The following is a 19,454-nucleotide window of genomic DNA, read 5'->3' as shown; positions in this document are numbered from 1 at the left end:
TGTTTTATACAATTATTTTTCTTCTCAGAAAGTCTTTTTGGCTGCTAGTTAACATAATAAAAAAGTTAACTTGGAAGTGTGAAATTACAGTCCTTCTGAAGAGAGGGAGGAGTTCATAAGCCGAGAGTACAAAGGTGACTTGTGATGCTACCAGAAACATTGGATGGGATCATGGGATCAGCACTACAATTTATATGTTTTCCAGCTTGGAAAAAAAAAAGAAAAGGAAAAAAAAAAGAAGGAAGGAAGGAAAAGGTTCCAGGTTTAATACACTGAGCTGGAACTGGTGAAAATCTAAGAGGCTCTGTCTGTATACTACAATGTGCTTTTATATGTGCTTTTTATATGTGCCCTCTTGGAACGGCCTTTTGAACCATTTCTGTTTCTCCATCTCTCCTGTTTCTGCTTTATTTTTCTTTCTACTTTCACTCTCTTTGGGGATGCCTTTCAAGTCATATCTCCTTTTTCCCAAGGCTGAAGAGAGCAGTGTGAATTGGATTGGCTTATTTTCATAGTTTTCTTGCCTGAGCTGGGATTTCTTCAATATATGTGAGTTGGTATGGCCTTTGTGCAGTATCCCAAGGAAAGATTCACTTGTCAGATTCCTGTAGCTTCCACTAGGAAAAGGAGCAATGTGGAGTGTGATGTGTGGATGGGGGATGCTGCTGTAAGGAATGGGCTGAGTGCTTCCCCATGAGTAGAGCTTCACTGATTTTACTGAGGCTTTCAGAGAGTTCAGGAGTTTAACAAGGCATATGCCTGTGGGTCATGGGTCTGTGACATGGAAGCTATTAAATGGTATTGGGATTTAAAAAAAGACTTTGTGTGCTTTATTATGACTTTATATATATATATATTTGTTTTTTTTTTTTTCTCTGTGGTGGTGTTAAATGCTTCCTTATTCATATGGGCTCTCTGTCAAAGAAAAACTAGGATCTCTCAAGCTGGATGTTGACAAGATCGCATTAACAGAAAAAAAACAGCGGCAGAAACTCTCTGTGATTCTGGAAGCTATGGATAAGTGTTTGCAACTGGATGAAAGTCAGCTGAAATGGAGTGTGGAATGTAGGTTCCGAAGTGAAATGGGACAAAATTATTCATCCCAGGGCTTCCCTGGCTATACAACTGCTATGAGGCAAAGGGGTGCCAGAGCGGTAATTAAATGATCTGTTTGCAATTACTATTTGAATCACAAGTGAGACAGGAATATCTGATGCTGACTGGGTGCAACTCCATCCTCTGAGATTGTGGCTTAACAGCCCTCAACATACTTGTGTATGTCTCACAGAAAGGACTTTTAATTTGTGTTATTGCTGAATCATCATATGATATAAACCCCAACTTGATGTCCTGCCTGTGCTATAGCCCTTGATGACTCTGGGATGCTCTGCACGGGGATATTACTTAGGGTATTATGATGAGGTTTAATTGTTTTGCACACTAACTGTTGTTTCCTTTCTTTACATGGAATAGCTATCTTAACAAAGGACTTACTGAGCACCCTGCATCTTCTGGTCACAATAGCAAAGCACTTCCAACCCAGTCTGGCTATTCCTCCAAATGTTCAAGTGGAAACAATCATCATTGAGGTAATTATGGTTTTAATACTTGTCACTGAAGATCCTAGAGACCATTCACAAGACTTAGTTTGCTTAGAATTAGGGAGATATGTGTGTGCAGCTGTAAAAGAGAGACTTTTATTTTCTGTGAACTATGCCTTTTAATTTAATGACAAGACCATCATTTTGTGCTCAGTTCAGATGCTGTAACTTTAAAAGGATGGAAACACTATGCCATTTTTTCTCCTTGATCCAAAAATGGACAGTTCAAATTGAAAACAGCTGTTGATCTCTGTAAAGAAAAAATAAAAAAAGAGGAGGAAATTTTGCTGGTTTTATCTCTAAGTGTTTTAAAATAGAAGCCTGCACTCTTTGATCATGACATTGGTTTAATGCCGAGGATTTATTTCTGTAGTGGAAGGGAGTCTTTACTGTCCATTAGGGTCATATTTTGATGTTTTTCTCTACAAGCTGAGATCTACATGCTTTCTTCCTCTATTGTGTTTCTTAAAGGCAGCTCTGGGACTTCAAGAGAACATCAGATAGACCACAATTTGGGATACAATTGCAAAAATTAGCACAGCTGTGTCACAGTTTTAACAGTACAGTTGCAATTCAGTCATGTTGGAAGCCCTGCACACTGTATGGCATTACCTAACACTTTGCCTCTTCAGAGGATCATAACTGGAACTGGGACCATGTATGCACTTAAGCTGTGTATTTCACTTCAGGAGGTTTCAAAGTGTCCAGCAAGGACAGCCTCTTCTGGGACCCCATCCCAGCCTACCACTTAGGCACAAATAGACCCTCTAATTTCTAATTGGAGTCTAATTGCTTGCTGCTGTGCCACAGTCAGATGCTCCTGTTATGTGGATCCATCCCATCAGTGAAAAGTCAGACTCTTTGTAAAGGAGCCCTCCCTCTAGTGCCTTGTGTGGCTGCAAGTGCCTCAGCTGTGCAGAAATCAGGAGGGATTATCTATGAAACCACGGCGTCGGCAATGGATATTAGACCTGAGAGATAGAGAGAGAGAAGAGTAGCTACGGAAATGATGGGGTTATGGTTATGAGCTGGTTCTTCATAGGAGAAATTAATGCACCCAATGGAACAGTAATTGTTAGGTGAAAAGTGAGGAAAGCTCATGAAGCATAGGTTTGGAAGAGGGGATTGAGAGTGTCTTAGGGCAGGAAGGAAAAATTGTTGAAGGTGATATATACAGAGGGAAAAAGGTACGAGGTCATAAACACATTGTGCCCAAAGAAAGGCAATGAAGCTGGTGAAGGATCTAGAAAACAAGTCTTATGAGGAGTGGCTGAGGGAGCTGGGGTTGTTTAGTTTGGAGAAAAGAAGGCTCAGGGAGACCTTATTCTACTTTACAATTACCTTAAAGGAGGTTGTAGCAAGGGGGAGATTGGGCTCTTCTTTCAAGCACCAAGTGATAAGATGAGGGGAAATGGTCTCAAGTTGCACCATGGGTGGTTTAAGTTGGATATTAGGAGAAATTTCTTTACTGAAAGGGTTGTGTGGCACTGGAATAGGGAAGTGGTTGAGCCACCATCCCTGGAGGTCTACAAGAAATGCTTAGATGTAGAACTTAGTAGCATAGTTTAGTGGTGGACTTTAGTACTAGGTTAAGGGTTGCACTAGACGATCTTGGAGGTCTTTTCCAACCTGAATGCTACTATGATTCTGTGATTCTGTAAACAAAGGCCCAAAGTACCTCCAGAAATAGTGAGAATCACCATCTTAAATCTAAGCAACCCACCTAACCTAAGTCCTCTGCAAGAGGATTTGTTGATGGGTGGCAGGATATGGAGCAAGGTCGTCACAAGACAGAGGTGAGCATCTCTGGTGCTGTAAAACTGAACACTTAATGCAGGGAGGCTCGCAAAATAAATCAGTGCCTGCCCTGAACAGCTTATTACATTCGTCAAGGCTCCAAGTGAACACGTCAGTCTCAACTTCACCAGCTGAGGGGCCTCATGCTTTTCCTTTGGCTTCCTCTGCTGGGGAAACAGGTCATTTCTGGTTGAAGAGTGAAGAGAGCAGAAGGGAGCAGCAACCTCTGAAAGTGCCTATACTAATTGTACTGGACTTTTTAAATAAATGCTCTCTGGTAATCATTTAAGACAGCAAACAGTTTGTGGAAGTGTGTTTAATGCTTTCAGATTTTTTTTGTGTAACTAAACCAAAAATACTTATTTTTTGTTTAACAGAACACCTCCAAAGGATTAAAGATGACAAGTGCAGTGGAATATATCACAGGAAGCAAGTAAGAAGGAATATATCTGGTTTGTACACTGTCAATCGGAAAGGAAATACTGTGGGTATTTTCCCCCTTAGAAAAAATAGCTGGGATCACGATGATGACAAAAATCATGAAACCAGATATGCATATATGTATGTGAACTTTCTGGTTTCTTTCTTTTTTTTTCTTTTTTTTTTTTTTTTCTCTTCAGATTGGGTATTAGGTTATAATACCCTCCTCTTCTACTCTTTATTTAAACTTCTGTAAGAGAATGTATATAAGTATTTCTGAGGTTGTTATTGCCATGGACTATAGTAACATATAGTAATACACATCTAGTACTGTAAATTTTTATGTCCCCAAATAAACAGGAAATTTTATAAAGCCACAGTAGTTTAAATCTACTATTAATTCATTGCTATTGTGTCCATAATTCAAGATAAATGAGTCAGTTTTTTCCTTATTTTACTGTTGAAGAAATAAGGTTTGAACTTGCTGAGTTTGTGAGGTGCTGTGATTATTAAAGGAGTTGAGTAGTAGGATACCGTTTATACACTGAGAAAATATGGAGATCATTCCAAGAACTAGAAACAGATTTTTCTACTATCATCTTTTATATGTTAGAACATCTTCAAATTCTAACATCATGAGCAGCTTATTGAAAGAGGTTATTACAGATTGTGCTTATAAAATAAATGTTTATTAGGCCAGTTAAAAACTCATACACTTCCAGGTGCCTACACAGATATATAGTGTGTTTGAAAATGTCTGTTGGAAAGCTACTCTAACATAAAGTTAATGGCACTTTGTACTGTATCTCCTGTTTTACAAGACGCCTGATAGTCCAGATAAGCTTTCTTTATGAATAAGATTAATTCTGCTGAATGCTTTTTCTAATTCTTTTTTTATTGCACGTCTAGAGAGAATTTAGAAGAGCAGTCAAGTAAGTATTGGCATTGCCAAATTCAGTGTTGCTCTATTATGCTTATTATGTCTGAGATTCTGATCCATTTTTACCTCATGAAAAAATCAGTGTGTTCCCACTACATTTAGTGAAGATTCATGGATTTCTCCTAGCACTTTTTTCCAATTGTCTCCTGTTAAGGTCTGTTGAGATCAGCACAACAGTTTGGAAATGGGGTGGTTGCTTTGCCCATGGGTTGCAGGCAAAATATGCATGGGTTGTGAGACAGGGAATGATACAGTGGGTTGATGATCCAGCAGAGAAGCCCCGAGTAAGGGACAAATTATGCCTTGAATTAAAAGAAATAATCAGTGTGCACTGATCACATTGTCTCTGTTGGAACTACTTATGAGCAGAGTGCCATGAGGATTGTGCTTCTCATTGCCTGTAAATAGTTCCAATGTCATTTCCTTTCTCCAGCTTGCAGATGAGATTCTGGAATTTGCTGGTGGGAGGCAGCTCAGTAGAACAAGCAGCCTCCACAGAGATTTTACCCTTAGGGCTTTTGAGGGGCGTGAAACACCTGAGGTGAAAAATGTCCACAGCATGTAGGAGGTATGGGCACTGCTTAAGCTTCGGTGTGAGGCTTTTGGTTTGTATTCCATGAGCTGCTCCTCCTTTCTGGAAAGGAGCACATTTCATCCCCAATGAATCAGTGCAACCATTTAATTCTCTGCTGTGCCCTTTATGTTAACATTTTAATCCTTTTCAGAGGTGCAAAATGTATCATTTAATATGTATTTATCACTTATTCTGCTAAGTGGCCTCTAGTGTGGGCTGAAATAGTGAAAAAAAGCATAATTAGGTATTTCTTCCAGTAGGCTGATTCTGCTGGAAAGAGAAATCTGAAATTCACTCTTCAGAATGCTGTCTCTATTTTTAAAGCAGCTTGCTTAACAAAGAGCAAAGTCCCAGAGCATGGCTCCAGAAGAGGGCTCTCTAGTTGGTGAGACTGTTGCAAGCTGCAGACTGTGGCTCAGAGCTGCAATGGATCCACCTGCTTCTTAACAGCGCTCCTGCAGCAACACCCTAACAGGGAGGGAGGGCAAACCCAGTGAAGCTCCTTCACAGCAGGGGCTTCTCTGTTTCTGGCTTTTAGGAGGAATCTTCCTTAAGCAAAGCTGTGCTTGCTTTCCTGCACTGTAGAAACCCATTCCCCAATTAGTTTTGCCGCTAGAACTGGTGCAGCACAGATCTTGAGAATCTCTGCAGGTGAAAATGGGAGAGCTGAATGAAGCAAATTGTTTTTTACTGATGTAATCAGGCTAAAATGAAGCCTCTACTACTGTCCTGTGTTAAATCCAAAAGCAGGATTTTTTCCCCTTCTCCCTACAATTTTTTTTTCTTCCCTGGCTTATAAGGCATGATCACCTTTTTCGTCAAGCCTTCTTAAACCTCTGGTCTGACAGTTGTTCCAAATAATACCAATTAATGTTGTTTTGATACAGCGGATGATGCCTTTGATGAAATATTTAGCCGTGCTCCAGATAGACTGGATGATGTAAAAAAGGTAATTTATTTATTCTTTAATAGACATTAAAATCTGTAGGGTAAAACATAATTCATAACTTCACTGAATAAAATTCTCCTTCTTTCCCCTCTCTCCTCCCCTTATTTTTTTCTTTAGGTATTTTTGCAATTCGTCAACCAGCATGTTGGAAAATTAGGATTAAATGTGAAAGACATGGAATCTCAGGTAGCCTGCTCTGAGCTTTATGTCAACATGTTTTGTCATTCGAGTGTTTCCTGTTACCATTATGTTTCCTCCTTTTCGTTGTAGCAATTTTAAACTTGGCGACATCACAATTATATCTAGCTTTGGGTTAGCATGTCAGGCTTCAGTCTCTGAAGTTTCTGAAGCTAATAAGTAGTGGTAAAATATAATGTTGTATTGAATACTGCATGGTCCTTGTAATGCTACAGGGAGTAATTTTCAGAGTCCTGCTTTTCAGAGTACATTTTTCAGAGAACTCCTGAATACTCTTTCTGTCAGGATGGAAATGAGGCTTGTTCTGACAATTACACTGAAAGCCAGGTTGGTTGCTGGTGTTTAGTGATCCTTAATGCTGGATTTGCTTTAGGGTAGGAAGGCCTGATTTTCATTAAATTTCAAAACCCCATCCTCTGAACATCAAGCTTCTTTAGAGTCCATGAAGTTGCAGAAGTGCTCGTTGGGCACCTGAGGATCACCTTCCCAAGTCCCATAAACATACCTATGCTGTCATTGGGGAGCGAGCAAACGTGAACTCGGGGACATCCCCGGTGGCATTTTCTTTCTCTGCTTCTGCAGACACATGCACTGTAATGGCAGAAGAAATCAGCCATCATGTCCTGCTTTGCTCCAGTCACTCAGCCCCTGGATGCAGTGTCAGTCCCTGTGATTTACACTGCATAGATGAGGAGTGGAGCCATGCTCCATTGCTCTTCTGGGTTTTTCTGGTGGGCAGCTGTGAGGAAGGAAGTTCTGAGAGGGTTTTGTCATAAATCTCAGCCCCTAGGCATAAGTGTAGTCATGTGTTTGCTGCTTGTGGTCGTCTGAAGTCTTTTCACATCTGGAACAATTTGTTTTAATAGCTGTCCTTTTGCAAGGTCGTATTTTTACTAATATGAGCTTAGCAGCATTACGTAAGTACATATGAAGCTCACCGTCTAAGAGGTCAAGGAAGCTGAGTCATTGGACTGTCTGGTTGCCAGAGTACCATTGCAATTCCTTTATCACTAGAATGGCATTTATCTGAGGAATTTACTAAAAGCCCACATAATAAATAATATTCAGATTGTTCCTCTTCTAGTTTGCAGATGGAGTTATCTTACTTCTGTTAATTGGACAACTGGAGGGTTACTTTCTGAATTTAAGGGATTTCTTCCTGACTCCAGCCAGCACCACAGAGATGGTAAGTTGTTATTTAATCACTTAGAGCTTGAAGCTTCAAACATCTTGTGTATTTATTGCTTCCATATGCCAGTGAAGGGCCCTATGTCTTACTGTTACTCCTGCTGCATATAAAGTCATATGCGTGCATGGTATTTGCTGGTAGTTCTTTGGGACAATCCAAAAGCAGGCACTAGGTGCTGTTGAAGTACTTTGGGACAGGTTGTTTTCTCCTTCAAAAACTAATTATTGTCTCATGTGAGGCAAACTATTGTTACTTGCATTTATTTAGGTAGATACATGCTTCTGAAGCCTTCCAGTGAAAACCAGAGTCTCTCTGTGGCAGGGAACTGATGTGCTATCCTCCTACAAGTCTGTCCTACAATTGACATCTTTAACCAGATGACATATTGTGCAAAACAGAACTGGATCCATATAGCTTTCCTTACGCCATCCTAAAAATATACCTTAATTGAGACATGACATTTTGAAAGTCCCCTCTGTGCTTCAGAAGCTCTTGAGAATCTTTTCCTCCCCCAAGGCTGGGAGCTATAATCTACCCAGCCAGCTTTGCCTGGCTCCATTCTCAGCCTCCAACAGACATATTTTATCAGTGCTTCCAAAGAAAAAAGGGGATCAACCAGAAGGTAGTGGATGCTGGGATGCTGCTGTGAAAGCCTCATCCACAGATCCATGATATTGAAATATTTTGGGATATTTGAGATCTTTTCAAGTTGTCTGTTGTGTGGCTAGGATCACAGAGGAGACAAAAACTCAGTTGCTGACCATGTTGGATCACTGGCACTTCTAGGAAGCTGACCAATGATGACCATTAGTTGATGGTTTTGTATGCCTGCACACCATAAAATCAGTGAAAACTGCGGAACTTTTTTCCCATGAGTCACTGGATAGCTCAGAAAAATATCAGACCCTGGCTGGCTTTTCTGGATTGTGTGAATTTAGATCTCTGAAGGTGAAATGTGTCAAATCCTTTCTGTTTGAGAGCTGGCTGAGATGGGAATCTCTCCTCTGATGTGATTTGCATTTGGGGTTTCCCACACAAATGAATCTTTCTCTTGATTCCCAGTCTAACCACAATTAATCACCCTGGGCACTATTTATCTGTGATGAAAATTCTCAGGGGTCCCTTACTAAATAATAAATACTTCTGTGGAGCTTTTTATTAAAACATTTAAAAGCACAACTGTCTGAGACCTAGGTTCAGATTTTGTCAAAAAGTCATTGTTGTAAGCTGATGACTGTTAAAGGTATTAGGAAAATTTAGATTTTATATCTAAGATGATTTGGAACAGGAAAACATATTTCAAAGGGTTGAGTCAAATAAAATCAAAGCACTTGCCTGCATTTGTTTTCCTTCCCTTTCTCTTTCTCTGCCCTGTTTTCAAAATTGTGTGCTCTGGTTCATTGAATTAGAAGTAAACTTTTAACGTTTCTAGTAACTTCATTCAGAGGAAGTTGATTACCTACAAAATATTAAATGAAAAAACAATAATCTTTTTCTTTTTGGATTAGCCCTATTCAGGCCGTACAGATCTCTTTCAAGAAATGAGATGTCCTGAACTGTTAGGTACAAACCAGAGCTCAGACCTTCTAGTTCTTACATTGTTGCATGTGCTGTTCACTGGCCCCAGAGAAGGGGATACAATGGAATTGTGTACTGGTTCAATACAATACTACACATTCTAGCAATGTTACTTTAAAGTATTGGACTTGCAGTTGAACATTTTGCCGAAGTGATATTTACCATTTATTTCTCCCGTTTGTTCAAAACCAAAAAAAGGCAGGATTACAATATAGCTAAAAATATTGTACTACCGTGGTTCAACTGTCATTTGTACATAAAATGTCTTTCAATTCCCATGTGGCATCTTCCTCCCTATCATTTTTGATGTTAATTGGTACAGTAAAATGTGAAAATATAACCTTTGCTAAGATTTAAAATATGTTATTTGTGTTATAAAAATGGTGACAACCACGCACGCCATTGAGATCAGTGTGGTGCATCAACTTTCACTCAAGCTGGAAGCTTGAAGCTCGAAGCTGATACGTACACCTCGTGAATCACAAGGAGAGGGAACTGGGATTAAAGCAATGGTACTGAAGAGGAAAACAAAAACAAAAAATGGAAAGGGCAAGGAGGACATTAGAGGGACTGGAGAGCTGAGGAAAGAAGGAGCCAAAATCCTGGAGGTGACTGGCCTGCAGGTGCAAGAAGTCCATGTTGTGAGTGGGTAGATTTGGTGCAAGTTTTCTGGGTGTTTGTTACAAACAATGAGAATTATAAGAAATTGCAAATAATGTCTAGACCTGTATTCTCTTGTTGATAGAAAAGCATATGTCCTGAGACAAAGGAAATAATCATGAAATATGTCAGGCTGGAACCAGGGGTGAACATTGGTAAGGAGATGAAACCTGGGAGGGCCCCTATGTTTATTAAAACTGCGGACTTGGTTTATTTTGTCTAAAGAGTCCTGGAGTTGAAGTACCCTGAACGTCCCAATCTCTGTCAGATTGTAAATCCTAGAGAATTTGCCAGCTCTTTTGAGTCTGGAAATGCAGCTGGATGGAACAGCTTATTTTTCTAGGTTGCCTTTCTTAGGTAGTTATCAGTATTTCTGTCTGAAGGTTTATTTTGAAATCTGCATGTTATCTTTCCTTGTAAATCTCATATGCTTACAAGGGGAAAAATGTGACCCTTTCACCTGTGCCGATTAAATAAGAAAACATTTTATTTATTCATTCTGATCAGAAAATTGTTTAGATGTGTATGAGCCTAAGCTCTCCTGTGTGCTGACTATGAAAGGAAGAAAACAAGCTTGAGTTCAAACTGTCAGTCTCAGTTACTTGTATATCACAGAACCTGGTAAAACAGAAATCTATTACTTCACTTCAAAGCATACAGTTTTTCTTGGCTTATGCACGTGGGACCCCAGTGCTTGTTGTCAGAAGGTAATAGGGAACAGCATGGCAGCATTTTATGATGTACCTCCTGAAGGATAAATTGCTTGGTAGCTTAAGGAATGTATGAAGAAACAATTTGAAGTTCTTACGCGTACTTCATTAGAGCAAGGGAGCCTGCTAATTATCATCCAAATAAACAGCTGCCCTTAAGCTAGTAAGAAGCTAGTAAATGGGATATTATATAAATGGGATATTATATCATTTTAAAATATCATTCATAATTACTGTATACGCCTTTGGTGCTACTCTTATGTGGGGACGTGAAAGAAAAACAAGAGAGAAAAAAATAATCAGGAAAAGAACCCCAACCTTTATTCATAGAGGTATGCTTGATTTCTCTTGAGTAATATTAAGGATATCATCACTACTGTTATCATGCATATACATCTTCATACATTAAAGCAGAAACTTCTACCTCATAAATGTAGCTGATCAGAAGATTTCTAACCTTTGTAATTCTTAATGAAATATAGACATCTTTTTACTTCATTTATATATAAATATATATATAGTTCCAAATGCAGTAAGCATATGGACATTTTTTGTATTATTTTAATTTTTAAAAATAAGTAGAAATAAATTCCATGCATCTATTAGATCCAGTTATGAACCTAGCCTCTTTTCCCCATGGAAACATCAATTAGCACAAGGCTTTCACATGCAAGGTCTATTTTTAAATAAATGGATTGTTCTTCCCACCTCATGGGATACATTTTGTTGGAGATGGATTTTACATCTGATTTTGTGTGATAATTGATAGAAACCCTGAAGAGCACCTCCATCAAAACTAAAGAAGTGAGTACGCATTTATGAATCAGTATCTTACTCCAGCTATTAGAGAAATGCTTTTGAAAACATCCTGGGCACTGTGTTGCTAGATGGAAAGTACTTTCTGTTATATTGATCTCTCCCTTTCTCATCCACAGCTTCACAACGTTAACCTTGCATTGGATTTGCTGACAGATGGAGGTCTTCTAAATTTTTCTGTGAACTCTGAAGGTGAGTCATGACACACAGACTTGTCTGGAATAGAGTTGCTAACATCCTGGCTTGCAAAAGTTAGAGTAATTGAAGAAAGTAGGTTCTGCAGTGTGGCACTCATGCATTTTATTATATGACTGCCCAATAGCTCCTCATTCAGAATGAATAATAATAAAGCTGAAAATTGTTTTTGAACAATTTTTATTCCTATGCTAAAAATGTTGCATTGTTATAACTTTAGTAACTTTACACTAAACTTAAACCATTTAATAAGTCAGTATTTTTTACAGATTTAGAACAGTGACAGTTCTTAGTGAAAGTGCAGCAGCTGAGCTGGAGGGAAAGCCATTTTCCTATCTCAAAAAAAGTTTTAGTGATTTAAAAACAAACTTGTTTCATATGGGAAGACACATTTCAAAAGATGTCCTGAGAATCAGAAAGAATGACTGCTCTACCTAAAGCTAGAATAGCTGGTAGGTCATGGGGAAAATCCTCAGCTAGTGACTGAATTTAATATGATTTAGAGGTACTTATTACAGCTACATTATTTACTGTTAAAGGATCTCATCTGCTGGTGTTTCATTGTTAGTGTTTCTTCTGGTGATTTACAACAATATAAGAAGAACAGTAAGCTCTCTAAAGCAGTTATCGTCTTCCTTTGTAATTATTAAACATAAGAGCAGGTTGCCTAGCAAGAACATGGAAGCTGAAAACTAAAAAAAAAAAAAAACCTACAGCAGCAAAACATGATAGAAACATTACAAGCAAAAAATAGTGTAAGGTAATTCCCAACATGAGTCATGCCACAGAAGAATCATAAAAAAAAAAGATGTAAAGTCCTATTAAATTATCTACTCTGTCCTCTTGTTCTGAGCTAGGTAAGAATTATTTCTCACTATGCATTATTTATCCTGTCTTCCAGCAAGATAGTGCAGCAAAAGGTCCCTTTTCCTTATGTTCATGTAATACATAAATAAATTGCTAACTCTGTGGTTCCTGTTTTGCTTTATGTTGCAATTAGACCGTCTACGTTCGTGTTATAACTAGGCAAATGTGGAAGATTCTTGGGCAGTTGCAGCCTCCTCCTCTTCCAGGGATTGCTAACACTTCCCATCTGTTTTTTTTTTTGTTTGTTTGTTTCTTGTGCATCCACAGATATTGTGAAAGGAGATATGAAGTCTACAATGAGGATTCTGTATTGCTTGTATTCCAAATACAAGACTAAAGAAACATGAAGAGCAAGACCAAGAACTTGGATGCTCTGTTTGCCGCTGTGCATGCACTTGTGTTTGACACTTGCTGTATTAATATTGTATATTCAAATATGTGTTTCTGCAAGGTTTCACACACCCTGAATAACTGGAAGTTAGTGCATGTTCAGGGCCAGTGAATTGTGTAGTTCTGTGTCTGTAGCTCTTTATCTCTCTCTCTTGTTCGTTCAAGACTCCATAATGCCGCAAAGTGTAACACATGCTTATAAAAGATTCTGGATTCTTTGCTTCTGGAAATGAATATGGAAGATGTTATTACACCCCCCCCCCCCCCCCCCCCCTTGTGTTTCTGCTTCTGGTTTGCTCTGGAAACACAAGAAGGGGAAAACCAACCATGGCATCTCCAGGAAGATTACAGATACTATGAAAGTTCAGGTTCAAAAACTTATTTACACAGGTGGCCAGCTGTTCTCAGACAGGAGACTGCGGATTGGACACCAGATGAATAGGTAGCCAAAATGAAATCGGAACTTACCTTTAATGACATAATTGAAGTCTTTGATAAAAGTTCCATCACTTGCTCACTCGAATCTGGAAAAGGGACCTAGGATCACATGCCGATGTGAGACTGTAGTAACAGAAGGGTCACCTGCACAGCTATGGAAAGATGCCCTGATTTTCTTGCTAAGCTAAGGCCAAACTGGCCAGCTTCAGGCTGCTGCAGCCCTAGTGTAACATGCAGATAGCGAAAATGTGGATGTCAAGCATGTTACAGGAGAGACTGACATGACTGCATTTCCCTCCAGACAGAGGTGGACAGACCCTGGCTTGGCTTACTCTGCGGCTGGTAGAAGAGGGAAGCATTGATGGAAGTAACAAAGCTCAGTTTCTGCCACTTCTGACAGCATAGTCGTGATGCGGGGGCTCTCAAACTCTTGTGGGACTTTCTTAGCTGCATTTGTCCAGCAAACATCCTGACGCAACCCAGCAGGCCCCCCTGGATGCAGCTAGCTAAACACAATTCATGTCAATTGTCACCCTTGCTCTTTCTCTGAGGTTTTAAATCTGAGCTCCTTCAAAACCTTCATCTGCTCACTTGACCTTAAAATTATGTCATGTTTGTGTTACGTAAAGCTTGGGATGTGATTAAAAAACAAAAGTTTTGATATTATTTTGGCTTCCATCTAAACTGATTTAATTTCCTGCAGTCAGTGGCTCTGACACTTGATCTCTGATCTGATCCTCTATCTGTGTATTAACAGGACACCAAGGCACGCTGAGTGCAAGTGATGACATTAACAGATGAGAATTTGTTGTCTAGTTCTTGATCACCCAGCCAAAGAAAGATCCTTAGATAGCAATGATGATAAGTCCTCAAGTCCTGCCTTTGAAAATGGTAATAATGCACAGCTGCTAAAGGAAAGCATTCTGCAGACTGCTGTGAGCATAATCCCTTTTGCACCGATAACTACCTTGTTATATTTTTGCAGAGAAAATCCAAATGTGTGATGCAAATGAACTGCAAGATCAAATTGCTTCCCTAACACAAGTTAGTTGTATGTTACATTTTGAAAGACTTAAATCAGAAATACTTGTTCTTTCATGTGCAAGTCTCCATACGTATCTTGCTTTATTCCTTAATGGGCTCAAACAGTTTACCGGGAGACTTTTAAAGTTTGTTCTGGCTTCACAGATCCCCGCTGCCATTGCTCTAATATCGTAAGCAGGTTGTGCAATATGTCATTATTGAGCAGGTAAAATTGGGCTGTCTCTGGTGGAGGGTAGGGGTGAGGGAGCAGGAGAGCAATTGGCAGAGATATGGTAGCAGTGCAGCCTTTTCCACCAAGTCTGTTAACCTGAATTTCATCCCTGTTGCTTGTGACCAGAAGTCATTTCCAGTGTGTGGCTTTTTTTATAGCCTCTGGACTATGCCTTGGGTAAAGGTGGCATGGGGGGAGGATTAGCTGGTGCTGCCTGGTTGGGAGGTTATCACATCAAGGAAACGTTGATTTTTCTCTGTGTGCTCTGAGTTTTGTGGCCCACTCCTCTGGTGTAAGTAAATCTGGTGTTTGCACTTCTGCAGATTCTTGTCAGGGGAACCAAATCTGGTTCTTGATATTTAATAAAAGAAAGGGTTGTATTCCCTTCCCAACATCATTTTGTCTAACCCTGTTATAAACAAGTCATTCTTTAGAAAACAGCTAATGTGCTTGAATAAAAAATACAGCAAGACCAAATAAGAATGTTTTAATCTGTTTTTCTATTCTGTGAGCCAATTTATAACATGCTTGATGTCTCTGAACACTTTGATAAAGAGCCTGTGTTTGATTCCTAAATCATGCTACAGAATTTTACTAATCCATTGTATAGGCACCCACTCCATAAACCAGTGCAGAATATACAAGCACATTACATTTGAGATACAGTCACAGATTTGGCATGGTTTGAATAGTAAATATAAACTAACAGAGCTAAGAAGAATATTCCAACAGTATGAAACTGGGGAAAATGGAAATACATATTATTGTTCTCAGATGTTACTTTTGCCTTACATCAAGATACCGTGTTTCCCTTTCCTGTTTGAAGTGTAAGTTAATGAAAAGCAAAGCTGCTTACTGTTTAAGCTTGCAAATTAACTATATTTTGAATAAACTAAGCTTTGAGCAAGTTTTTCATTAACATATAATTAAGTTTGCAATATTCATGTTTAAATGCCAGACAGTAAATCATTTCTGATGGAAAAGCATGGTGGACTATTAAGGTGTTGAGGTTTTCATTTATTGTGTCTGTAGCTAGGTAAGCAAGTTTACCTGCAGTGGCTGTTCATTTTTCCAGTGGGGTCATTGACTTACTGTATCAAAGTTTTTCTGAGAAAGAAAATACAGTCTGTTTCTCTCTTAAATGGCCAGTATGTTGTCCAGGAATTTTGGAGCCAGAGAAAAGCCCCACAGCAGCTTCTGTTGTTGTCCTTTTCTCAAATGGAAGTGACTTGTGGCCGGGTAGCAAGGCCATGACTTAGAAGAGATCTGAAGTGTTTCTGACTCCTGCTTAATTTCATTTTTCTGTTGTCCTGTATTTCCAAAACACTCTGCCTTTTAAATATGAAGGTGTCTTTGCAGAGGTGAGGTGGCAAAGGTCTGTAGAAAGAAAAGCAGGTGCAGGGGGCAGAGTTACCATGATGACTTTAAGGGAGGTGGAAGATGCACAACAGCTTTAATTACAGGGTCAGTGTAAGGAATGGTCTAGCAATTTGTGTTACTAAGGGATTTGAAGGGTTAACATTGAGGCCTGAGTCTAGGTGATAAGAAAACAAAGGGGGTTTTAGAGAAAACTGCAGACTACTGCAGGGGATGTTGCGAGAGTTTCTGAAATCCGGCCCAAAGGCTACCAAATAAGAGGAAGGGGGAGCTGAAGGACAACTGAAGGACAAAAGCGAGGGAGGAAAACCACCAGCCTTCAGCCCGAGCAACCCCAAGAGACCACCAGAGACCGATACGCAGGCGTCCCTGGGAGGGTTTCAGATTCGGGAAACCAATTATAATAACCCTGCCTCTTATAGAAGTAGTAATGAATATGTATTAGCCTAGTAGCATAAAAACCAGCCGCCTTACGTAACAGGTGTGCGTCCTGGTGGAGCAGAGACTCCCGGCGCACCCAGCGCTGTTTGCTTGCCTCTATTCATTTAATAAATTGTGAACTTTGATTGTAATCCTATTTGGGACTCAGTCATTTATAACAGTCAGGTACTGGTGGCAGACCTGGGAAAGCAAACTGGAGACTGCAAACTGGGCTTGTGTGGCATAATAACCACATGTACACCAGAGTAAGTTTAAGGATCAATAACTTCAACTACAACTTTATTGAGGACGGGCTCCCTTCTTATACCATTAGCTCTACAAGCGGTACTTTCCCACTAACTATTCATTGGTTAACAACTTTGCCCAGCAACAGCGAACATTTAGCAACTTCCATGTCTGGCGGGGCCCATGGCAACGGCGGGGCCGGCGATGGAGAGCGCCGGGGGCCGGGGCTTGGCTAGTGGCGGGTGAGGGATTGGGGTTGGCGGGGCGTGGCCACGCCGAGGCAGCGCCACCGGGAGCGAAACCGGAGGGGCCACAGCAGGGGTGGCCTCGCAGCCATTCCCTGGGCCGCCTCCCCACGGTGGCTTTGCTGAGCGCTGCGGTGCCGTGGCCGTGCCAATGCGAAGGCGGCCAGCGGCAAGGAACGGCTCAAGCGTAAGCATAATAGGAACAACGTAAGCGTAATAGGAACAATGTGTCTGTTAAGTTTGGGGATGAGATTTTGGAAGGGGATTACGTCTGTGGCGTTTGAATAGCAAAAAACACTTGAAGTTAAATGTGAGGATGCAGGCAGCTAATGTAGAAGAGAGAAGGTGTTTATTTTTAGTTGAGCAGGGTGAAAAGAGGCAATAGAGTGAGAAGGGATCCACTAATCTCTTGGGTCAACCTGCTGTGAAATATTAAAGTCAGCAGAAAGAAGAAATCTAAGATTGAGGTTTGTATACCAATTCTAGAACCTTTTTTTTTTTATGACCTTATGCCAATAAATTTTCTTGCATAGACATTAGACTTTAAATTTTGACAGAATTGAAGCCACAGGAAACAACACTGCTTTTCTGTAAAGTTGTAGTAGCACAACTTCTTTCTGCTAAGAATCTTGTTTTGTGTGTTTATATGGGTGCCTCACAGAAACAGCCTAACATTAGTGCAAGTTCATTCCTCTCAGCCCCAGTTGATTAGACAATCTGTTTTCTTTATTAGTCTCCATTGGTTAAGGTAAGAATACCAGAATACATGAACCTAAATAAATGTACGTAGTCTTTAAGTAGATATTTAAGGCCTATTATTTTTAGGGTTTTGACTTCAAATGTTCAGGAACACTGCAATAAATTGCAGGAACACAAAAACAAACAAACAAAACCCCCACAGCTGTATTCTTAGGAAGGGTCTTTTCCTAAGAAGAGAATAGTAAAGTTATCCATAAATGACTGATGTAATAATTACAGGTCTTGTTTGGCAAAGCAAACTGGAGAGGTCCCACTTGACTGGAAGCTGACATTTGCCTTTTTTGAAAATTGGAATAGAAAGAAGACCCTGGTAACTACAGACCTGTCAGTCTTGTGATATATGGAGTAATAATTTGTGTCAAGAAGATGGTTGATGTTAATAAAGAAAGGGGAGATGTGGGATTGTGGCCATGGGGGGTCCACAAGCCCCATGGTTGGTCATAACATCGGACTCTTAACGATGAGGCCATCAGAAATGTAAAGAGTTTAGAGGGAACAAAGAAGGGTGATTCAGGAGACGCCATGCCGTCTCGGGTTGCTTGTTCTCCAGCCGTTAAGGCATGGAAGTTGCTGGGGGTTTGCTGGTTGCCGGGCAAAGTTGTTTGACCAATGAAGAGTTAGTGGAAAAGGACTACTGTGAGGCGAATAGTATAAGAAGGGAGCCTGTCCTCAATATGGGATGCAACACGATATGATGAAGTTCTGTCATCAATAAAGTAGTAGAAGGTACTGATCCTAAAAGAACCCTGGTGTCCGCGTGGTCATTATGCCACAAATGGCACCTGAACAGGGACCTGAAGAAAACAAACAGGGACATGAAAAAAACAAACAGGGACATGAACAACAGGAACAGGGACAGGCTAACAGAACAGGGACCAAGACAGGAACAGGGACCAGGACAGGAACAGGGACGTTGATCGCCTAATGAAGATAGGTTCGGCCAAACTCAGCAAACCGCTCAAAGAAGCTCGTATAGAAAGTTGCTAGAAATAGGCGTACTGGAGCTGGAAGGAAGCTCCAGCTGAGAGAAGCGGACCCGTGCACACAACTGCCCCTCGCTGGCTGAAGGTAAGCAGTTGCGCATTATGGGGAATCATACGTCCTTAGAAACAAAGACTGTCCTGGTAACCTTACGGCTTATTCCCTTTATTAACAATCAGACAGTTTATGATCCTGAAACATGGGACCAAATTGAGGTCAAGGTGTGGGACTCTGCTACTAGAGACGACGGGGTTGCAGTGGGATTTCTTGGCCCCTGGCGAGCAATCTCTGAGGCCTTAAAGAGCCATGTGCGACCACAATCAGAAACGTGTGGTTTGCCAGATAGTGAGGGAGCTGTGGGCTCATCCACTGATCCACCTGCTACACCATCGGCCCCCCCCCGCCGCTACTGGCATCGCAGGCCTTTGCTGTTATGCCCCCTGGTGACCTGGGCGTTCCTTTTGATCCAAGCCCTATAGGCCCTGAAAAGGAGCCAGATCTGTTTCCCTTAGATCCGGGAGGAATAGGATACATAAGGCCCGAAGGCTGAGTTGCTTAACAACTTAAAGCGAGACATATTGTACCCATGACTAGCCCTGGAATTCTCCGGTGTTTGCAATCAAGAAAAGGAATGGAAAATGGAGACTGTTATATGATCTGAGAAAAATTAATGAAGTCATGGAAGATATGGGAGCACTTCAACCAGGATTACCAACTCCAACTATGCTCCCTAGTCATGGACATTAATAGTAATAGACTTAAAGGATTGTTTGTTAAACACTTGCCAGAATTTGGAAAACTTTGCCATGTTTATGTTTCAATTGATACCTTTTCTGATTGTACATATGT

The 19,454-nt window shown here is 40.4% G+C and overlaps 2 protein-coding genes across 7 annotated transcripts in view; both read left to right on the top strand.

Moving 5' to 3' along the window:
- PARVG (parvin gamma) overlaps positions 1-15,051 on the top strand; it is a 30,769-nt gene extending 15,718 nt beyond the window's left edge. For 3 of the 4 annotated variants that reach the window (XM_083821327.1, XM_083821328.1, XM_083821329.1), the window contains 9 exons: positions 925-1,065; positions 1,474-1,589; positions 3,776-3,831; positions 4,728-4,750; positions 6,220-6,281; positions 6,399-6,467; positions 7,564-7,665; positions 11,552-11,624; positions 12,762-15,051. In XM_083821327.1, the coding sequence (XP_083677453.1) occupies positions 925-1,065; positions 1,474-1,589; positions 3,776-3,831; positions 4,728-4,750; positions 6,220-6,281; positions 6,399-6,467; positions 7,564-7,665; positions 11,552-11,624; positions 12,762-12,841 (722 nt within the window). In that variant the 3' untranslated portion in view covers positions 12,842-15,051. The remainder of the gene's footprint in view (positions 1-924; positions 1,066-1,473; positions 1,590-3,775; positions 3,832-4,727; positions 4,751-6,219; positions 6,282-6,398; positions 6,468-7,563; positions 7,666-11,551; positions 11,625-12,761) is intronic. The other variant, XM_083821330.1, reaches the window with a different exon arrangement.
- A 137-nt stretch (positions 15,052-15,188) lies between these two features.
- The window catches only part of LOC310892966 (uncharacterized protein), a 59,495-nt gene continuing 55,229 nt past the window's right edge, over positions 15,189-19,454 (top strand). Inside the window, exons 1-2 of one of the 3 annotated variants that reach the window (XM_083821319.1) lie at positions 15,189-17,052; positions 17,844-17,934. The gene's annotated coding sequence lies outside the window, so the exon portion shown is untranslated. Of the gene's footprint in view, positions 17,333-17,843; positions 17,935-19,454 lie in introns of all 3 variants that reach the window. The other 2 variants (XM_083821318.1, XM_083821317.1) reach the window with 2 other exon arrangements.

The sequence above is a fragment of the Anser anser genome (assembly GCF_964211835.1).
Source record: "Anser anser genome assembly, chromosome: 1".
Classification (NCBI taxonomy): domain Eukaryota; kingdom Metazoa; phylum Chordata; class Aves; order Anseriformes; family Anatidae; genus Anser; species Anser anser.
This window is presented reverse-complemented; position numbering and strand designations above follow the sequence as displayed.